Source organism: Pholis gunnellus (genome assembly GCF_910591455.1).
Source record: "Pholis gunnellus genome assembly, chromosome: 24".
In the NCBI taxonomy this organism is placed as follows: domain Eukaryota; kingdom Metazoa; phylum Chordata; class Actinopteri; order Perciformes; family Pholidae; genus Pholis; species Pholis gunnellus.
The window spans coordinates 4,154,496-4,173,448 of record NC_136551.1 but is presented as its reverse complement, the minus strand read 5'-3'; the positions used below and the strand labels follow the sequence as shown (position 1 = coordinate 4,173,448).

Genomic DNA, 18,953 nt, shown 5'->3' with positions numbered 1-18,953 from the left:
GTCTGTTTCCTCCACACATGTGAAACACTGACAACAAAGCTGAAGAAGCTTTATAGAGAAGAGTGATAGTTTATTTTTGCAGAAGAAAGTGTGACGCTGCAGCAGGTCAGCGTGTCAGATCCGATGGCTCAGGGTGATAGAGGACTGATCAGGAGTCTGGAGGTTGTGGGCTCGATCCCGGGGTGCGGTGAATTTTAAGGTCCAACACTGAAGATGAGGAAGTTAAATATTCTATGAAGATGTACGACTTGACGCAAGTGAGGCTGGGTTATGAGTTACTGGAGGTTATGAGTTTGTACCTTCAGTAGTGCCTTACATGTTTAGGTCAACCAGTCAAAACAGAGGAGACAAATATGCAATGAAACACACATGAGTGACAGATCAGATAGCGTGAAGTGATGGACGACTGCGTAGAAGACAGAAGACAGGAGGTTGTGGGTTCAATCCTTATGTGGTGCAGTGGCTTTTGAGGTCTAACAGCCAAAGGAAGAAGTCAAATATACCAAGAGAACAGTTCAAAGCGTGAGTGACTTGATGGTGTTGTGACACAGTTCCCAGTTTGGATCCCGGGTTCGCGGGTTCGCTCCTCACCTGTGTGAGGACGTCAATGTCCACTACCCCGGTAGAGTCGAGACGTCCGTCTCCTCCCGGGTTTTCAGAGAAGTGAACGGAGAGGGTTATGGAAGTTTTGTTTATTGAAAAGTCAGCTGCACAGCAAATTTTCAACTTTTGAACCACCCCCCACTCTCTCATTTTAGATCTCAGAGTAACCGCACAGCAGCAGATCCTCAGGTCTGGTCTGGAAAGTCTGCACTCATCTGAGGACAAAAGAAGAGAAGACAACATTAGAAATGACATCACATACATGTATTATTATTACTACTGCAACAATAAATACAACAACGTTTTCATGACATTCTTTGACTCCTCTATGGTAGGCTATACTACATATCTTATGATGACACTTTATAATATATCTTTTATGGCATACCATGTTATTAATATTTGTATCATATTTTCATGACATACTATATATCTTTTTTATGGAAGACTATACTGTGACAGTACTTGATGATACTATCACGTTTTTGTGACACTATAGTGCATCTTTTTTATATCTTTATAGCATATTATATATACTGTAACATTTTCCCATGACTTACTTTATGACACTGTATTATGAATATATTTAAGGCATACTACTATAACGACAGTTTACTAACGATCTCTAAAACTCTAAAACTAACATTGTCATGCAACACTTGCGCTAACGAGCTGTTTTGGAAGATCTAACAGGAAGAATCGGGCTTCAAATGAAAATGTTTAATTGTGTAAAAGAAAAGTAGAGTAAAGTAAATAATACATTAGATATAATAATATAGGTTATGATGCAAAGCAGTTAGAGGTGTACATGTGCTTACCGAACATTACAAACATACCTAATTACTGTTTCATGTGATGTAACTTCCACCATGAACACAAACACATGAAACTATGTAAACAAACAGTGTAATACCTCAGAGATCCAATTACAGCTTCTCACCCAGCATTGTATGTTATTTATACTATTCATAAGGATTTTTTATTAAACTAAATCAAGGATGTTTTATGGCTAACTATGATGTCTTTTTGACATGTTTTGGTATTCTATATTTTGAAATATTCATAGTATTTTATGATATGTTATTCATTCTTTAGGTAATATTATCTTTATGATGCGACTTTTTCAAGATTTTTCATGGTACATTAAACTATGACAATTCATTTTATGACACTATGATATGAAGTTTTCTATGGCATAATATACGTATTTTAATGTCTTCATAGCATACTAGAATATGACTTCTTTTATATACATTACGGTACGTTACACAGCTAGCTAGTATGCTACAAGTGTTAGCCAAATGTGCAGTTGTACTCAATTTACAACACGAAATTAAGATTTCTAATGGCATCACATCTTTATGAATATATTTATAGCATATAATACTATGTTTTATGACTTTTTATGGCATACTATAATGTGACATTTGTGATGACTTGATGATAGTATTACTTTTTTGTGATACAATATTGTGTCTTTTTTTATATCTTTATAGCATATTATATACTGGAACATTTTTCCATGACTTTTTTTTATTACACTGTATTATAAATGTATTTAAGGTATACTACAACATACGATAACAACAACAAATACAACAAGTACTACTACTAGTTGATTTGATAATTACCAAATGTTTCTTCCACCAGTTGTGGTCTCCTGCAGGCTCTTCTTGGTCATTCAGCCTTCTGGACAGAAAACAGGGAATTTAACACGTTTACAAAATATATGAAGTCTCTGATTCAACATTCTTAAATATACTCTTTATGACATAATATTAAAACATTTCACATTTTATTTCACGACTTTTTATGACTGACATTTTTTGAAGACACATTTCATGACATACTGACTTCTTTGATTTGTTTAATCACAGTTTGATGACATCCTATGCTATGATGTTTTTATGAACAATATGACACTATACTATGACGCCATGTGCTTTAATGACTAAACTTACTTTTTTATGACATACTATGATGTTTTTAAGAGTTTATATAATATACTATATTATGTCTTCTTCATGACTTTATGACATACGTGTCTTTGTATGACATACTATGCTATGAATTATTAATGAAAGTTTTTATGGCATACAACATGTTTAATGACATTTGTTATGACTTTATTTTGAATTTCTTTTATGATATACTATATTATGACATTTTAATGGAATTTTGTAGGCCTAGCATAGTATTGTTGTTACATTTTTATGGCATATTCTATAAAGATTTTATTTTATTTCTTCTTAAGCCGTACTATACTATGGCATTTTTATGACACTATATTTTGATTTCAGGCATAATATACGTATTTTAATGTCTTTATAGCATACTATGACTTCTTTTATATACATTACGGTACTTTAAACAGCTAGCTAGCATGCTACAAGTGTTAGCCAAATATGCAGTTGTACTTCACACTTAAGCCTGTAAAGAAGTACAAAATAAAGATGTATTCATTCACCAATCTGTTATATTTTCCTTAACACCATACAGTAGATTATCAGACAGCAACACAGTCCGCCTCTGTCTTTTTTCTTTTGGTGTTATTCAGAGGTTGCGTTTACGTTAGCATACATTAAGATAATGCTAGCTAACTTAGCAATGGACGCAGCGAAATGTGTTCGTATTTGTTTGTGTTGTTGTTGTTGTTGTTGTTGTTGTTGTGGCCGTTCAGCCCCTGATTGACATCGTAACTCACAAGTAACGTTCGCACGAGTGTCCCTTTTCCTCCGGTCCTCCATTTGTCTTTGTGAATCACAATTAACCGAGAAGTAACCCGTCGGGTCGTTGTCAGCCATCTTGGATTCGTCTACTGGTCAGTTCGTCAACCTGAGCGAAGTCGAGCCTCGGCGAGAACCAGCACAGGACGGGGGTCCTGGGGAGTCATTCATTGAAACATTATTGTCCGATCATCTAAGATCTATTAACATGTCCCTCACCATTCATTTTGATAGTGATACTCATGGATGTGGTTGTGTACGGTCCAATTTCTGTCAGAATCACATGCATATGAGTGTTTCCAGGTCCACACCTCATTCACATAAGGTACTTAATCAGTTACTGGACTGCCCAATGATTGAGATAAATGTTATATATATATATATGAAAATAGATTAGATTGGATTGGATTAGATTGGATTGGATTAGATTGGACAGGCATATGGGGACATCTACCCCATATGCCTGTCCATTTCCTGAAGCCACTTTCTAAGTAATTGTAATAGTGTGCATGCTAGTCAGTATGTGTTTTGGAGGAAAACAATGAAATATTTGCAAAAACATACATTTCTCTGTTGCTGTTTCACCAGAAGTGGCCCTTGGTGTTCCTGAGTATACAGGTGATGGGGCCGTCCACCGCATGGAGCTGCACTGTAACCCAGTTAACAAAAAGGTCGTCAGCAAATGAAATACATGATTATAATATTAGAGCTGCAACTAATACTTATTTTCATTGTTTTGTCTCTAAACTTGAAAACCCAACAGAGGGAGATCTGATCACTACAGCACCGAGCCTCTCTGACAGCGACTCTAAAACTCTAAAACTAACATTTAATGAATCACTTGAGCGAACAGAACATTCAGCTTCACTGCAGGTTCTGAACAGCAAAATAGCCACGTAGTGCTGCAAGCTTCTCACTCAATCACTAACCCGCTTGTTTTGGAAGATTTAGAGTAAAGTATATAGTTCATTAGATATAATAATATATGTTATGATGTAAAGCATTTAGAGGTGTACATGTGCTAACAGGACATTACAAAACTGCAAAACAATATTCCTCAAATATTTCTTTCAGTATCTCAATCGTCTTGTTTTCAGCTCCGCAAATGTGGATTTGGTGCTTCAACAAATGTCTTTCTAATCAAATTTGAGGAAAACAACTAATCTATAAAACAGGGTCAAATTGAACAAATTGTTTTTGGCGTTATCTATAATTGGTAAATCATAATTATTTTTTTGTCCATGTGACATAATTGGCCACCTTGATTACCTAATAATGTGCTAATGTAATGAAAAGTCTACCACGAACACAAACACAGTGTAATACCTCTGAGATCCAATTATAGCTTCTCACCCAGCAGCAAAAACAAGCACTGATTACTGTCCGAGAGAGGCACCTCATTAGCAGAGCTCGCCTCCTTCACAATGACTCTTTAAAGTGACACATCTAAACCACAGAGGCACCAGGCCAATCTGAGGTGTTAAAAAAAAAAACCCGTAGGAATGAAAACAGGTAAACAAGTCAAGTGGACTCTGTTCATGTCTCAAAAAGTTTTGAAAGTCAAAAACTAGTGTCATCATGAAAAAAAAAAAAAGAGCAGTCATCCATTCTCCATTCATGCCGGTGGATTAATAAACTTTTATGGCAGTTCACTTTGCTTTAGACTGAAGTCTAACTGTAGAAAACTCTGTGTTTAAACGAGCTGGATGGGATGTGTCACCTAAAAGATGGACTCTGATCATTAGGACAGAATTACATACAGAACTGAATGTGTATAATACTTAGTATACTTACTAAGTGTATGAAACTATACGACTGTGTATGAGTAGATGTTATTTTTTGATCCTGTATAGTTGACAGATGTTCTGAATATGATGGACATGACCTTTTGATCCCAGATGTAGTAGAACGTGGTGGTTTGATGGTCCTCGGCCTTCAAAGAGGGATGTAGAGCTCGGGCCGCCGTGATGAACGATGAAGCCAAAAGGCCGGAACAATCAGCACTGTGACCTCCTCTGGGCTGAGGAGTCTGGCTCCTTCTATGGCTCCTCATCTGGAGCTGTGAGGGTGTCGAAAGGCTTTTAAAAAGTCATTCAACACTATTTTAAAAACAAGGCACACGAGTTCGACCAAAAGAAGGGTTAAGACAAATACATGTGGAAGTGTTTGCACTCTTGAAACACAGATTTTCAGGAAATGGTGTCAGGTGTGTGTAGCCAAGGTTCAAACAGATACTCATAATACACTCAACACATCATTATTACAAAAACAATACTTTAGCTTTATTTACTATACACACGAGTGGTATTCATTTCTCCTGTCTTTTTAGACGGCTTAAAGGAGACATATTGTGCTCATTTCCAGGTTCATTCTCGTATTTTGAGTTTCTACCAGAACATGTTGACATGCTTTAATGTTCATAAAACTTTGTTTTTATCATACTGTCTGTTTGAATACACCTGAATTCACCTGGGTCTCATGTCTGACACATCAGATGCAGCTGTATACAAACATGGGATTCAGAACTTTGTCCAGTGGTGCGACAAACCTCATCCTCAACGTCAAGAAAACAGAGGAGATGGTATTCGAATCCCCAATACATTGGAGACCACTCACCAGTGGTTATCCATGACTGGAACATAGCACAGGTTGACTCTTACAGATACCTGGGCATACACATTGACAACAAACTGACACGGAGTGTTCAGGTGGAAAATATCTGCACTAGGGTCCAACAGCGGCTACACTTCCTTCGTAGGCTGAGAGTCTTTGGTGTCAACCAGAAAGTGTTGCTCTACCACGCACAGATTACCCGGCTAACACAAAGAGCCATGAACATCATCAGACAGGCCCAGAAGATTATTTCAGACCCCACCCATGTCCTCCACCCTGAATACCAGATTCTTCCCTCAGGTGGACACTTCAGAGTCCCCCAGTGCAGGCTTGACCCCTTTAACAACTCCTTTGTCCCCCTGTCCATCAAAGCCGCAAATGGCAAGCTAGCCAGAGCCTAACACTTGTAACGCTGATTCTTATCTTAACTGGACACATGTACTTTCTATGATGATTCTATGTTGAGGAGGCTGCTGTACTCTTACTGTACATCAGTGGTGGGCCGTCAGGGCCTTCAAAGCCTTCTCTGCTGGCCTAAACAGAATCACAAAGTTATAGCTATTTTATAATTTAATATTTTTTCTTAAATGTATTATAATTTATAAAAATATTTTCCCCACTATCTTATTTTCTCATTGCACAGCTACTGTCTTCCTCAGTTGCTCTGCTTCCAGTGCAGCTTGTTTTAAGTAGAGCTTTTGTCCAATCAGATTTCACCTCTGTGTCTCTAGGTAGAAGAGAGGCCCGAGGCCTGCAGACTGACCAGTGCCTCCATGTGCAGTTTAAGTGAATGGGGACGATATTGTTGATTGTCATAGTGTTCAACCAATCAGATCTTTAGTTTGACATTCTTTGACGCGCCAGAGCGGCCTACAGGCCTACAAAATAAACTAGAGAGGGGTCAATGACCTTTAAGATGATGATGAGGGGGACAGAAGTTACATCATCTCTTTGATTGTAAAAGTGGGAGGGAGATTAAGAGGATAAATCAGCTGTCTAGTAGAGAGTATAATATCTCATCCCTGCTTCTCTCCTCCCTGATGGACAGCACCGATGGCTCTCTGCTCTGCTTTCCCAACCTCAACTCCTCCTGCAGGCGGCTGCCTAAACCCCGCTCCGAGACTGCTCTGCTCTACACCCTGCTGGCCTCCGTCTCTCTGCTCACCGTGACTCTCAACATGCTCGTCATCATCTCCATCTCACACTTCCGGCAGCTCCACACCCCAACCAACACCCTGCTCCTGTCTCTGGCCGTGTCCGACCTGATGGTGGGGCTGCTGGTGATGCCCACGGTCGGCCTGCGCTACGTGGAGACATGCTGGCTGCTGGGAGAGGTGATGTGTGCTCTGACTCCTTATGTTTCTCTCTGTCTGGTCTCTGCCTCTGTGGGCAGCATGGTGCTCATATCTGTAGACCGCTATGTTGCTATCTGTAACCCACTGCTCTATGCCACAAAGATCACCCTGAACAGAGTTAAAACATGTATCTGTATATGTTGGGCTTTTTCTTTTCTCCTCAACGGCTGCTTTTTGATGGAACACTTAGGGCAGCCGGACAGGTTCAACTCCTGCCATGGGGAGTGTGTGGTGGTCATCAGCCACATCGCAGGAACTGTTGACCTTTTTATCACCTTTGTTGTGCCCTGTACTGTCATGGTTGTTCTCTCTACGAGGGTGTTTATTGTTGCCATTTCTCAGCAGCGTGTCATTCGGTTGCAGACCGCTGCTACAACTGTTACGTTAGCTCCAACCGCTAAAAGATCAGAGAGGAAGGCAGCCAGGACTCTTGGGATTGTGATAGCTGTGTTTCTAATGTGCTTCTGCCCGTATTACTATCCCTCTCTAGCAGGCAAGGACACCTCCACTAGCATTTTATCCTTTGCAGTGTTGCTTTGGATCTTACTACTTAACTCCTGTTTGAACCCTCTGATTTATGCTCTGTTCTACCCCTGGTTTAGAAAAGCTATCAAACTCATCATCACACTGAAAATACTGCAGCCTCACTCTCAGGACAGGATCCTGTAGACTAAATGATCTGTGTTTGTTCACTTTTCAGTTTCAATGAAACATTATGTCTGTATCACCTGTGTGTGTGTGTGTGTGTGTGTGTGTGTGTGTGTGTGTGTGTGTGTGTGGGGGGTCTGATTACTCACTGTGTGGTCCTCAATGCACTAGAAAGTGGCTTCAGCTGCGTACTTTCTTATTCTGTCACACGCTGCTGAAAAACATCATTACACATAAGATGAATGCAATATTATAAAGTGACACAAATGTTCTATCATGTTTTGTATCATATAGGACTTAAAACGTTGGTAAGATTTCCCTTTTATTGCAAAGTTCCTCTACTTCCTCATGACCTTTGTGTTTTTTAAACTGGGAATAATCTCCACTTAAAGATGTTGAGTCTGGTATGATCTAACAAAACCTTTACGGCTGCTTCTCTGTGCTGGTTTTGATTCTGACATGATTTATTTCCTGTAGCAAGTGAACAAATAAAAGTCTGCATTTTTAAATCTCTGCCATGCTGTAGTTCTGTTTAACATGTAAATTACTGCCATGCAAAAACTGCCATTGCAATAATAAAAGTCAAATACAGAACTATACTTTTGTGTGTTATTCATCCATAGATGTAAGTGTAAAGCTGTGGTCTGTGAACAAAGTCTGCAAATCATAATGTTTGAGAAAAGGGTTATTACATTACATTTAAAATGGCAACATATAAATGATAGATCTATATATCTCTTTGAAATGTGTATTAAGACAGCAGTGCTTTAAATGTATTCTCGTTTCAAGATTACAAGTATTACTATTGTCGTTGTACAACAGGGTTGCACAACGAAATGCAGATTGTTGTCCCATTTTGTCCCATCTAACTAAAAGTTATAGTAATATATATATATATATATATATATATATATATATATATATATATATATATATATATATATATATATATATATATATATATATATATATATATATAGAGAGAGAGAGAGAGAGAGAGAGAGAGAGAGAGAGAGAGAGAGAGAGAGAGAGAAAATAAAAAATACACCTGTAAAGACATAAAAAAGAAGTGCCTTGAGTGTAACAGTTACATCTAAATCTACCAATTCATAATAAATAAATAGATACTTTATTCATCCTGCAAGGGGCAAAAAATAAAAACATTAAGTATAAAAATGCACACTATATACAACAACATAGAATAGTATTATTATTATAATACCATGTTGCATGTTGTACTATTTTGCATTATGTTGTTGGAGACCTATAACAAAAAAAATGATCTTATAGCCTGTCCTTAATACTATAAGAGGCAAAGGTTACACACTATTGTTTTACTATCATAATCATACTATTGTTTTATTAACATAATCACACTATTGTTTTATCATAATCACACTATTGTTTTATTATCATAATCACATACTCAGCTGCAGTGCAGTCCTCAGAGACAATAGGTGGCGATGTTGTGCTGTAACATTTAAAGCTAACGCTGTTGACAGCAATGGAGACAGTCTGGATCTTAACCTTAACCTTTATGTAACCGTGTATATTATTTAACTGCTTTTATTGAAAGCATGTTACGGACATTGTGTCAGGCTGGCGAGGCCATTTTTAAGGTAAAGACACAGTTTATTTGACACTAACAGTCTTTTTGTGCAAGTTGAAAGGTTGGCTAACTAGCTGCATGCTAACTAGCTGCATGCTAACTTTAGCCCTATGCTTTAGCTGGAACAGTGACTTTACGTTAGCCAGTTATTTCAACCGCTAGCACCTGACATTTAAGATTTCTATGTGTGCATTTGTCTTAATACACAATGCGATCCTATCCAAACCATTTAAATATATATATATATATCTCTGTAACGTTACTGCACTACTACTTTAGAACTTGTAATCGATTAGATAACTAACGTTACATTTCACCTGCGGCACTTAGAAGCCACGCATTTACGGGATGACGTCATTAACCGGAAGCCTTAACAAGCACTTGGAAAACTAAATATAACCCAGAAACTTGAATATAATTTAAGAACATTTTCTACAATTATCCACAACCGCAACATTTGCTCAAGAAAAATAATAATAATCTTGTCCCACATCATAACTTTCAACCTCTTGCAACCACCACCAAATAGTAAAAGAGCTATTTTACAATATTAACATACATGAGAAGCAGTAGTAGGAGATCTTAGAGGTAAATGTGGGTATAATTGGGGCAGATTAACTGATTTGTACGTCACTATGTGTCTCCTGTCTCTGCAGAACTCCCAGCGGACGGTGCCCAGACTGTGGCCGACTCCAGTCCAGCAACGATGGGCCTCCCGCTTACCCATGAACACCGTGGTGCTGTTTGTGCCACAGCAGGAGGCCTGGGTGGTCCAGAGGATGGGGCGCTTTCACCGCATCTTAGAACCGGTAATTCTATTCGTTTAAACGTTTAAAGTGGTATTAATTCCTCCTCTAACTCTAGCTGTGTCTTTTTAGACGGCTTAAAGGAGACATTGTGCTCATTTCCAGGTTCATTCTCGTATTTTGGGTTTCTACTAGAACATGTTGACATGCTTTAATGTTCATAAAACTCTTTGTTTTTATCATACTGTCTGTTTGAATACACCTGAATTCAGCATCTGTCTTCAGCGGAATTGCTCGGCAGTTTGGGTCCATGTTTACTTCCTGTCAGCTGATGTCATTCACACACACACTGCAACCGGGTATAAACCTAATAGCTCGTTTAAAGCACAATTTGTGTAGCGTTTCCAGACTTTCACAGTATTTATATAGCACTTGGTTCTGCTTTATAACAAAAAAAACATGAAAATCTCACTTTTTATAATATGGGACCTTATGTCTTATCTGAAAGTGGTCGGTGAACACACAATGTATGAGTATAAAAACTAAAGATATGTGTGAAAAGATAAACTAGAGAGGGGTCAATGACCTTTAAGATGATGATGAGGGGGACAGAAGTTACATCATCTCTTTGATTGTAAAAGTGGGAGGGAGATTCGGAGGATAAATCAGCTGTCTAGTAGAGAGTATAATATCTCATCCCTGCTTCTCTCCTCCCTGATGGACAGCACCGAGGGCTCTCTGCTCTGCTTTCCCAACCTCAACTCCTCCTGCAGGCGGCTGCCTAAACCCCGCTCCGAGACTGCTCTGCTCTACACCCTGCTGGCCTCCGTCTCTCTGCTCACCGTGACTCTCAACATGCTCGTCATCATCTCCATCTCACACTTCCGGCAGCTCCACACCCCGACCAACACCCTGCTCCTGTCTCTGGCCGTGTCTGACCTGATGGTGGGGCTGCTGGTGATGCCCATGGAAGGCCTGCGCTACGTGGAGACATGCTGGCTGCTGGGAGAGGTGATGTGTGCTCTGGCTCCTTATGTTTCTTTCTGTCTGGTCTCTGCCTCTGTGGGCAGCATGGTGCTCATATCTATAGACCGCTATGTTGCTATCTGTAACCCACTGCTCTATGCCACAAAGATCACCCTGAACAGAGTTAAAATATGTATCAGTATATGTTGGGCTTGTTCTCTTCTCCTCAATGGCTGCTTTTTGATGGGACACTTTAGGCAGCCGGACAGGTTCAACTCCTGCCTTGGGGAGTGTGTGTTGGTCTACAGCCAAATCTCAGTAACTGTTGACCTTTTTATCACCTTTGTTGGGCCCTGTACTGTCATGGTTGTTCTCTATATGAGGGTGTTTATTGTTGCCATTTCTCAGCTGCGTGTCATTCGGTTGCAGACCGCTGCTACAACTGTTACGTTAGCTCCAACCGCTAAAAGATCAGAGAGGAAGGCAGCCAGGACTCTTGGGATTGTGATAGCTGTGTTTCTAATGTGCTTCTGCCCGTATTACTATCCCTCTCTAGCAGGCAAGGACATTTCCACTAGCGCATCATACTTTGCAGCGTTGTTTTGGATCTTGCAATTTAACTCCTGTGTGAACCCTCTGATTTATGCTCTGTTCTACCCCTGGTTTAGAAAAGCTATCAAACTCGTCATCACACTGAAAATACTGCAGCCTCACTCTCAGGACAGGATCCTGTAGACTAAATGATCTGTGTTTGTTCACTTTTCAGTTTCAATGAAACATTATGTCTGTATCACCTGTGTGTGTGTGTGTGTGTGTGTGTGTGTGTGTGTGTGTGTGTGTGTGTGTGAGTGGTCTGATTACTCACTGTGTGGTCCTCAATGCACTACACAGTGGCTTCAGATGCGTACTTTCTTATTCTGTCACACGCTGCTGAAAAACATCATTACACATAAGATGAATGCAATATTATAAAGTGACACAAATGTTCTATCATGTTTTGTATCATATAGGACATAAAACGTTGGTAAGATTTCCCTTTTATTGCAAAGTTCCTCTACTTCCTCATGACCGTTGTGTTTTTTAAACTGGGAATAATCTCCACTTAAAGATGTTGAGTCTGGTATGATCTAACAAAACCTTTACGGCTGCTTCTCTGTGCTGGTTTTGATTCTGACATGATTTATTTCCTGTAGCAAGTGAACAAATAAAAGTCTGCATTTTTAAATCTCTGCCATGCTGTAGTTCTGTTTAACATGTAAATTACTGCCATGCAAAAACTGCCATTGCAATAATAAAAGTCAAATACAGAACTATACTTTTGTGTGTTATTCATCCATAGATGTAAGTGTAAAGCTGTGGTCTGTGAACAAAGCCTGCAAATCATGTTTGAGAAAAGGGTTATTACATTACATTTAAAATGGCAAAATATAAATGATAGATCTATATATCTCTTTGAAACGTGTATTAAGACAGCAGTGCTTTAAAAGTATTCAGGTTTCAAGAATTACTATTTTCATTGTACAACAGGGTTGCACAACGAAATGCAGATTGTTGTCCTATTTTGCCACCTAACAAAAATTTAAAGTAATATATATATATAGAGAGAAAATAAAAAATACACCTGTAAAGACATAAAAAAGAAGTGCCTTGAGTGTAACAGTTACATCTAAATCTACCAATTCATAATAAATTAATAGATACTTTATTCATCCTGCAAGGGAACATTTGTTCACTACAGCAGCAAAAAATATATTTAAGCAATACAAATAACAGTAAAGAATAACAATATTAAGTACAAAAATGCACAATATATACAATGAAATAGAATAGTATTAGTATTATAACACCATGTTGCATGTTGTACTATTTTGAATTATGTTGTTAGAGACATAACAAGAAAAACACATCTTATAGCCTGTCCTTAATACTATAAGAGGCAAAGGTTACACACTATTGTTTTACAATCATAATCACACTATTGTTTTCCATCATAATCACACTGTTTTAATATCATAATCACACTATTGTTTTACTGTCAAAATCACACTATTGTTTTATTATCATAATCACATACTCAGCTGCAGTGCAGTCCTCAGAGACAATAGGTGGCGATGTTGTGCTGTAACATTTAAAGCTAACGCTGTTGACAGCAATGGATACAGTCTGGATCTTAACCTTAACCTTTATGTAACCGTGTATATTATTTAACTGCTTTTATTGAAAGCATGTTACGGACATTGTGTCAGGCGGGCGAGGCCGTTTTTAAGGTAAAGACACAGTTTATTTGACACTAACAGTCTTTTTGTGCAAGTTGAAAGGTTGGCTAACTAGCTGCATGCTAACTTTAGCCCTATGCTTTAGCTGGAACAGTCACTTTACGTTAGCCAGTTATTTCAACCGCTAGCACCTGACATTTAAGCTTTCTATGTGTGCATTTGTATCAATACACACTGCGATCCTATCCAAACCATAAATGTATATATATATATATATATATATATATATATATATATATATATATATATATATATATATATATATATATATATATATATATATACATACATACATACTGGACTGTCTCAGAAAATTAGAATATTGTGATAATCCCCATACGTGTGATTTAGTTTACTGAACCAAGCTGAGTGTTTTTCAAGGCTCAGGAAACCCTTGCAGATGTTTCGAGTTAATTAGACGATTCAAGTGATTAGTTGAATACCCTACTAGTATACTTTTTCATGATATTCTAATATTTAGAGATAGGATATTTGAGTTTTCTTAAGCTGTAAGCCATAATCAGCAATATTAAGAGAATAAAAGGCTTGCAATATTTCAGTTGATTTGTAATGAATCCAGAATGCATGACATTTTTGTTTTTTTAATTGCATTACACAAAATAAAGAACTTTATCACAATATTCTAATTTTCTGAGACAGTCCTGTATATATATATATCTGTAACGTTACTGCACTAGTACTACTTTAGAACTTGTAATCGATAAGATAACTAACACTACATTTCACCGGCAGCACTTAGAGAACACGCATTTACGGGATGACGTCATTAACCGGAAGCCTTAACAAGCACTTGGACACTAAATATAACCCAGAAACTTGAATATAATTTAAGAACATTTTCTACAATTATCCATAACCGCAACATTTGCTCAAGAAAAACAATAATAATCTTGTCCCACATCATAACTTTCAACCTCTTGCAGCCACCACCAAATAGTAAAAGAGCTATTTTACAATATTAACATACATGAGAAGCAGTAGTAGGAGATCTTAGAGGTAAATGTGGGTATAATTGGGGCAGATTAACTGATTTGTACGTCACTATGTGTCTCCTGTCTCTGCAGAACTCCCAGCGGACGGTGCCCAGACTGTGGCCGACTCCAGTCCAGCAACGATGGGCCTCCCGCTTACCCATGAACACCGTGGTGCTGTTTGTGCCACAGCAGGAGGCCTGGGTGGTCCAGAGGATGGGGCGCTTTCACCGCATCTTAGAACCGGTAATTCTATTCGTTTAAACGTTTAAAGTGGTATTAATTTCTCCTCTAACTCTAGCTGTGTCATTTTAGACGGCTTAAAGGAGACATATTGTGCTCATTTCCAAGTTCATTCTCGTATTTTGGGTTTCTACTAGAACATGTTGACATGCTTTAATGTTCATAAAACTCTTTGTTTTTATCATACTGTCTGTTTGAATACACCTGAATTCAGCATCTGTCTTCAGCGGAGTTGCTCGGCAGTTTGGGTCCATGTTTACTTCCTGTCAGCTGATGTCATTCACACACACACTGCAACCGGGTATAAACCTAATAGCTCGTTTAAAGCACAATTTGTGTAGCGTTTCCAGACTTTCACAGTATTTATACAGCACTTGGTGCTGCTTTATAATAATAATAAAACAAAAAAAGACAATCTCACTTTTTATAATATGGGACCTTATGTCTTATCTGAAAGTGGTCGGTGAACACACAATGTATGAGTATAAAAACTAAAGATAAACTAAAAAGATAAACTAGAGAGGGGTCAATGACCTTTAAGATGATGATGAGGGGGACAGAAGTTACATCATCTCTTTGATTGTAAAAGTGGGAGGGAGATTCGGAGGATAAATCAGCTGTCTAGTAGAGAGTATAATATCTCATCCCTGCTTCTCTCCTCCCTGATGGACAGCACCGATGGCTCTCTGCTCTGCTTTCCCAACCTCAACTCCTCCTGCAGGCGGCTGCCTAAACCCCGCTCCGAGACTGCTCTGCTCTCCACCATGCTGGCCTCCGTCTCTCTGCTCACCGTGACTCTCAACCTGCTCGTCATCATCTCCATCTCCCACTTCCGGCAGCTCAACACCCCGACCAACACCCTGCTCCTGTCTCTGGCCGTGTCTGACCTGATGGTGGGGCTGCTGGTGATGCCCATGGAAGGCCTGCGCTACGTGGAGACATGCTGGCTGCTGGGAGAGGTGATGTGTGCTCTGGCTCTTTATGTTTCTCTCTGTCTGATCTCTGCCTCTGTGGGCAGCATGGTGCTCATATCTGTAGACCGCTATATTGCTATCTGTAACCCACTGCTCTATGCCACAAAGATCACCCTGAACAGAGTTAAAACATGTATCAGTATATGTTGGGTTTGTTCTCTTCTCTTCAATGGCTGGCTTATGATGGGACACTTTAGGCAGCCGGACAGGTTCAACTCCTGCCATGGGGAGTGTGTGTTGGTCATCAGCCACATCGCAGGAACTGTTGACCTTGTTATCACCTTTGTTGGGCCCTGTACTGTCATGGTTGTTCTCTATATGAGGGTGTTTATTGTTGCCATTTCTCAGCAGCGTGTCATTCGGTTGCAGACCGCTGCTACAACTGTTACGTTAGCTCCAACCGCTAAAAGATCAGAGAGGAAGGCAGCCAGGACTCTTGGGATTGTGATAGCTGTGTTTCTAATGTGCTTCTGCCCGTATTACTATCCCTCTCTAGCAGGCAAGGACATTTCCACTAGCGCATCATACTTTGCAGCGTTGTTTTGGATCTTGCTACTTAACTCCTGTTTGAACCCTCTGATTTATGCTCTGTTCTACCCCTGGTTTAGAAAAGCTATCAAACTCATCATCACACTGAAAATACTGCAGCCTCACTCTCAGGACAGGATCCTGTAGACTAAATGATCTGTGTTTGTTCACGTTTCAGTTTCAATGAAACATTTTGTCTGTATCACCTGTGTGTGTGTGTGTGTGTGTGTGTGTGTGTGTGTGTGTGTGTGTGTGTGAGTGAGTGGTCTGATTACTCACTGTGTGGTCCTCAATGCATTAGACAGTGGCTTCAGCTGCGTACTTTCTTATTCTGTCACACGCTGCTGAAAAACATGATTACACATAAGATGAATGCAATATTATAAAGTGACACAAATTTTCTATCATTTTTTTGTATCATATAGGACTTAAAACGTTGGTAAAACTTCCCTTTTATTGCAAAGTTCCTCTACTTCCTCATGACCTTTTGTGTTTTTTAAACTGGGAATAATCTCCACTTAAAGATGTTGAGTCTGGTATGATCTAACAAAACCTTTACGGCTGCTTCTCTGTGCTGGTTTTGATTCTGACATGATTTATTTCCTGTAGCAAGTGAACAAATAAAAGCCTGCATTTTTAAATCTCTGCCATGCTGTAGTTCTATTTAACATGTAAATTACTGCCATGCAAAAACTGCCATTGCAATAATAAAAGTCAAATACAGAACTATACTTTTGTGTGTTATTCATCCATAGATGTAAGTGTAAAGCTGTGGTCTGTGAACAAAGCCTGCAAATCATAATGTTTGAGAAAAGGGTTATTACATTCCATTTAAAATGGCAGAATATAAATGATAGATCTCTATATCTCTTTGAAATGTGTATTAAGACAGCAGTGCTTTAAATGTATTCTCATTTCAAGATTACAGGTTATTGTATTAATCACTGTACAACAGGGTTGCACAATGAAATGCACATTGTTGTCCTATTTTCCCACCTAACAAAAAGTTATAGTAATCTATATATATATATATATATATATATATATATATATATATATATATATATATATAGATAGATAGAGAGAGAAAATAAAAAATACACCTGTAAAGACATAAAAAAGAAGTGTCTTGAGTGTAACAGTTACATCTAAATCTACCAATTCATAATAAATAAATAGATACTTTATTCATCCTGCAAGGGGACATTTGTTCACTACAGCAGCAACAAATATACTTAAGCAATACAAATGACAGTAAAGAATAACAATATTAAGTATAAAAATGCACAATATATACAATAAAATAGAATAGTATTATAATACCATGCTGCATGTTGTACTTTTTTGCATTATGTTGTTGGAGACCTATACAAAAAAAATACATCTTATAGCCTGTCCTAAATACTATAAGAGGCAACGGTTACACACTATTGTTTTACTATAATAATCACACTATTGTTTTATCATAATCACACTCTTGTTTTATTATCATAATCACACTATTGTTTTATCATAATCACACTATTGTTTTACTATCATAATCACATACTCAGCTGCAGTGCAGTCCTCAAGAGACAATAGGGGGCGATGTTGTTCTCTAACATTTAAAGCTAACGCTGTTGACAGCAATGGGGACAGTCTGGATTTAACACCTTAACCTTTATGTAACCGTGTATATTATTTAACTGCTTTTATTGAAAGCATGTTACGGACATTGTGTCAGACTGGCGGTGCGGTTTTTAAGGTAAAGACACAGTTTATTTGACACGAACAGTCTTTGTGTGCAAGTTTAAAGGTTGGCTAACTAGCTGCACGCTAACTAGCTGCATGCTAACTTTAGCCCTATGCTTTAGCTGGAACAGTCACTTTACGTTAGCCAGTTATTTCAACCGCTAGCACCTGACATTTAAGCTTTCTATGTGCATTTATAAATATATAAGATATCTATCTGTAACGTTACTGCACTACCACCACCACAACTACTATAGATAAAATAACTACATTTCCTTGTTTTTAAAAATGCATTAACATTTCTCCCTGTGAATTCCTTTAAACTGAGAATTACCTCTTTTTATAGTCTTAGATGCCACCATTTCTGTATTCTTTGCTTGTTAATCGTTCAGCTATTTAACTCAACTTCATGTAACATTAATACAAATAATAAAGCATTATTTACTTAAATCAATTGAAAGACAACAATTATTACTCTTGTTGTTACAGAGGCTGTAAGCTAAGAGCTCATCCACAGGTGGCGTTGATTACCTGACGATAACACCAGCAGAAACTAGAACAAAGTGGATATTACACGCCATATTCCTCCTCACAGTGATCTAAAACACTCGACTCCAATCATTCGGTTAAATTTGATCGACGTGTTGTTCATTTATTAGTCCCAAAAAGCCAACTTACCAACTGTACAGACGTTAGCGTAACTCAGCTGTAAGCTAGCTAGGAACGCACGCGACAATGTTTGTTTGTTGTTTTCCGGTCTGCTCGCTCTCGGCGGAAAGGGGGGTCACTGAGTTTCTTCCGTCGTCAAGTGTCTTTGCCGAATTTTGGTTCCCATCATCAGAAATCCATCATTTGAGAGCAGTGGGAAGCGTATTCAGGTTTATATTTAAGTAAAAGTAGCAAAACAACTATAAATATTCAGTTTTACAAGTAATAATCCAAC

At 38.4% G+C, this 18,953-nt stretch overlaps 3 protein-coding genes and 1 long non-coding RNA gene across 7 annotated transcripts; 3 read left to right on the top strand and 1 right to left on the bottom strand.

Annotated features, from left to right (window-relative positions):
• Positions 1-171: 171 nt before the first annotated feature.
• LOC306715339 lies at positions 172-18,953 on the bottom strand. 4 transcript variants are annotated; one of them, XR_013767668.1, is made up of 9 exons: positions 18,689-18,953; positions 16,559-16,623; positions 12,132-12,196; positions 8,095-8,159; positions 5,215-5,388; positions 3,894-3,978; positions 3,308-3,484; positions 2,235-2,292; positions 172-818 (listed from the first exon to the last, which is right to left on the bottom strand). It is a non-coding gene; the product is annotated as an uncharacterized lncRNA (long non-coding RNA). The 4 variants fall into 4 exon arrangements; XR_013767669.1 differs by having other exon boundaries at positions 8,095-8,156; XR_013767670.1 differs by lacking the exon at positions 12,132-12,196.
• LOC306715237 (trace amine-associated receptor 13c-like) lies at positions 6,983-8,132 on the top strand (the record flags this gene model as incomplete). Its single annotated transcript, XM_079185551.1, has 1 exon — positions 6,983-8,132. One exon carries the CDS (start codon positions 6,983-6,985, stop codon positions 7,964-7,966), a length of 984 nt encoding a protein of 327 aa, XP_079041677.1. The 3' UTR covers positions 7,967-8,132.
• Positions 11,018-12,542, top strand: LOC306715337 (trace amine-associated receptor 13c-like; the record flags this gene model as incomplete). Its single annotated transcript, XM_079185664.1, has 1 exon — positions 11,018-12,542. The coding sequence occupies one exon, from the start codon at positions 11,018-11,020 to the stop codon at positions 11,999-12,001; it is 984 nt and encodes a 327-aa protein (XP_079041790.1). The 3' UTR covers positions 12,002-12,542.
• On the top strand, positions 13,393-16,593 carry LOC306715338 (trace amine-associated receptor 13c-like). Its single transcript, XM_079185665.1, has 3 exons — positions 13,393-13,533; positions 14,628-14,780; positions 15,451-16,593. Exon 3 carries the CDS (start codon positions 15,542-15,544, stop codon positions 16,424-16,426), a length of 885 nt encoding a protein of 294 aa, XP_079041791.1. The 5' UTR covers positions 13,393-13,533; positions 14,628-14,780; positions 15,451-15,541; the 3' UTR covers positions 16,427-16,593.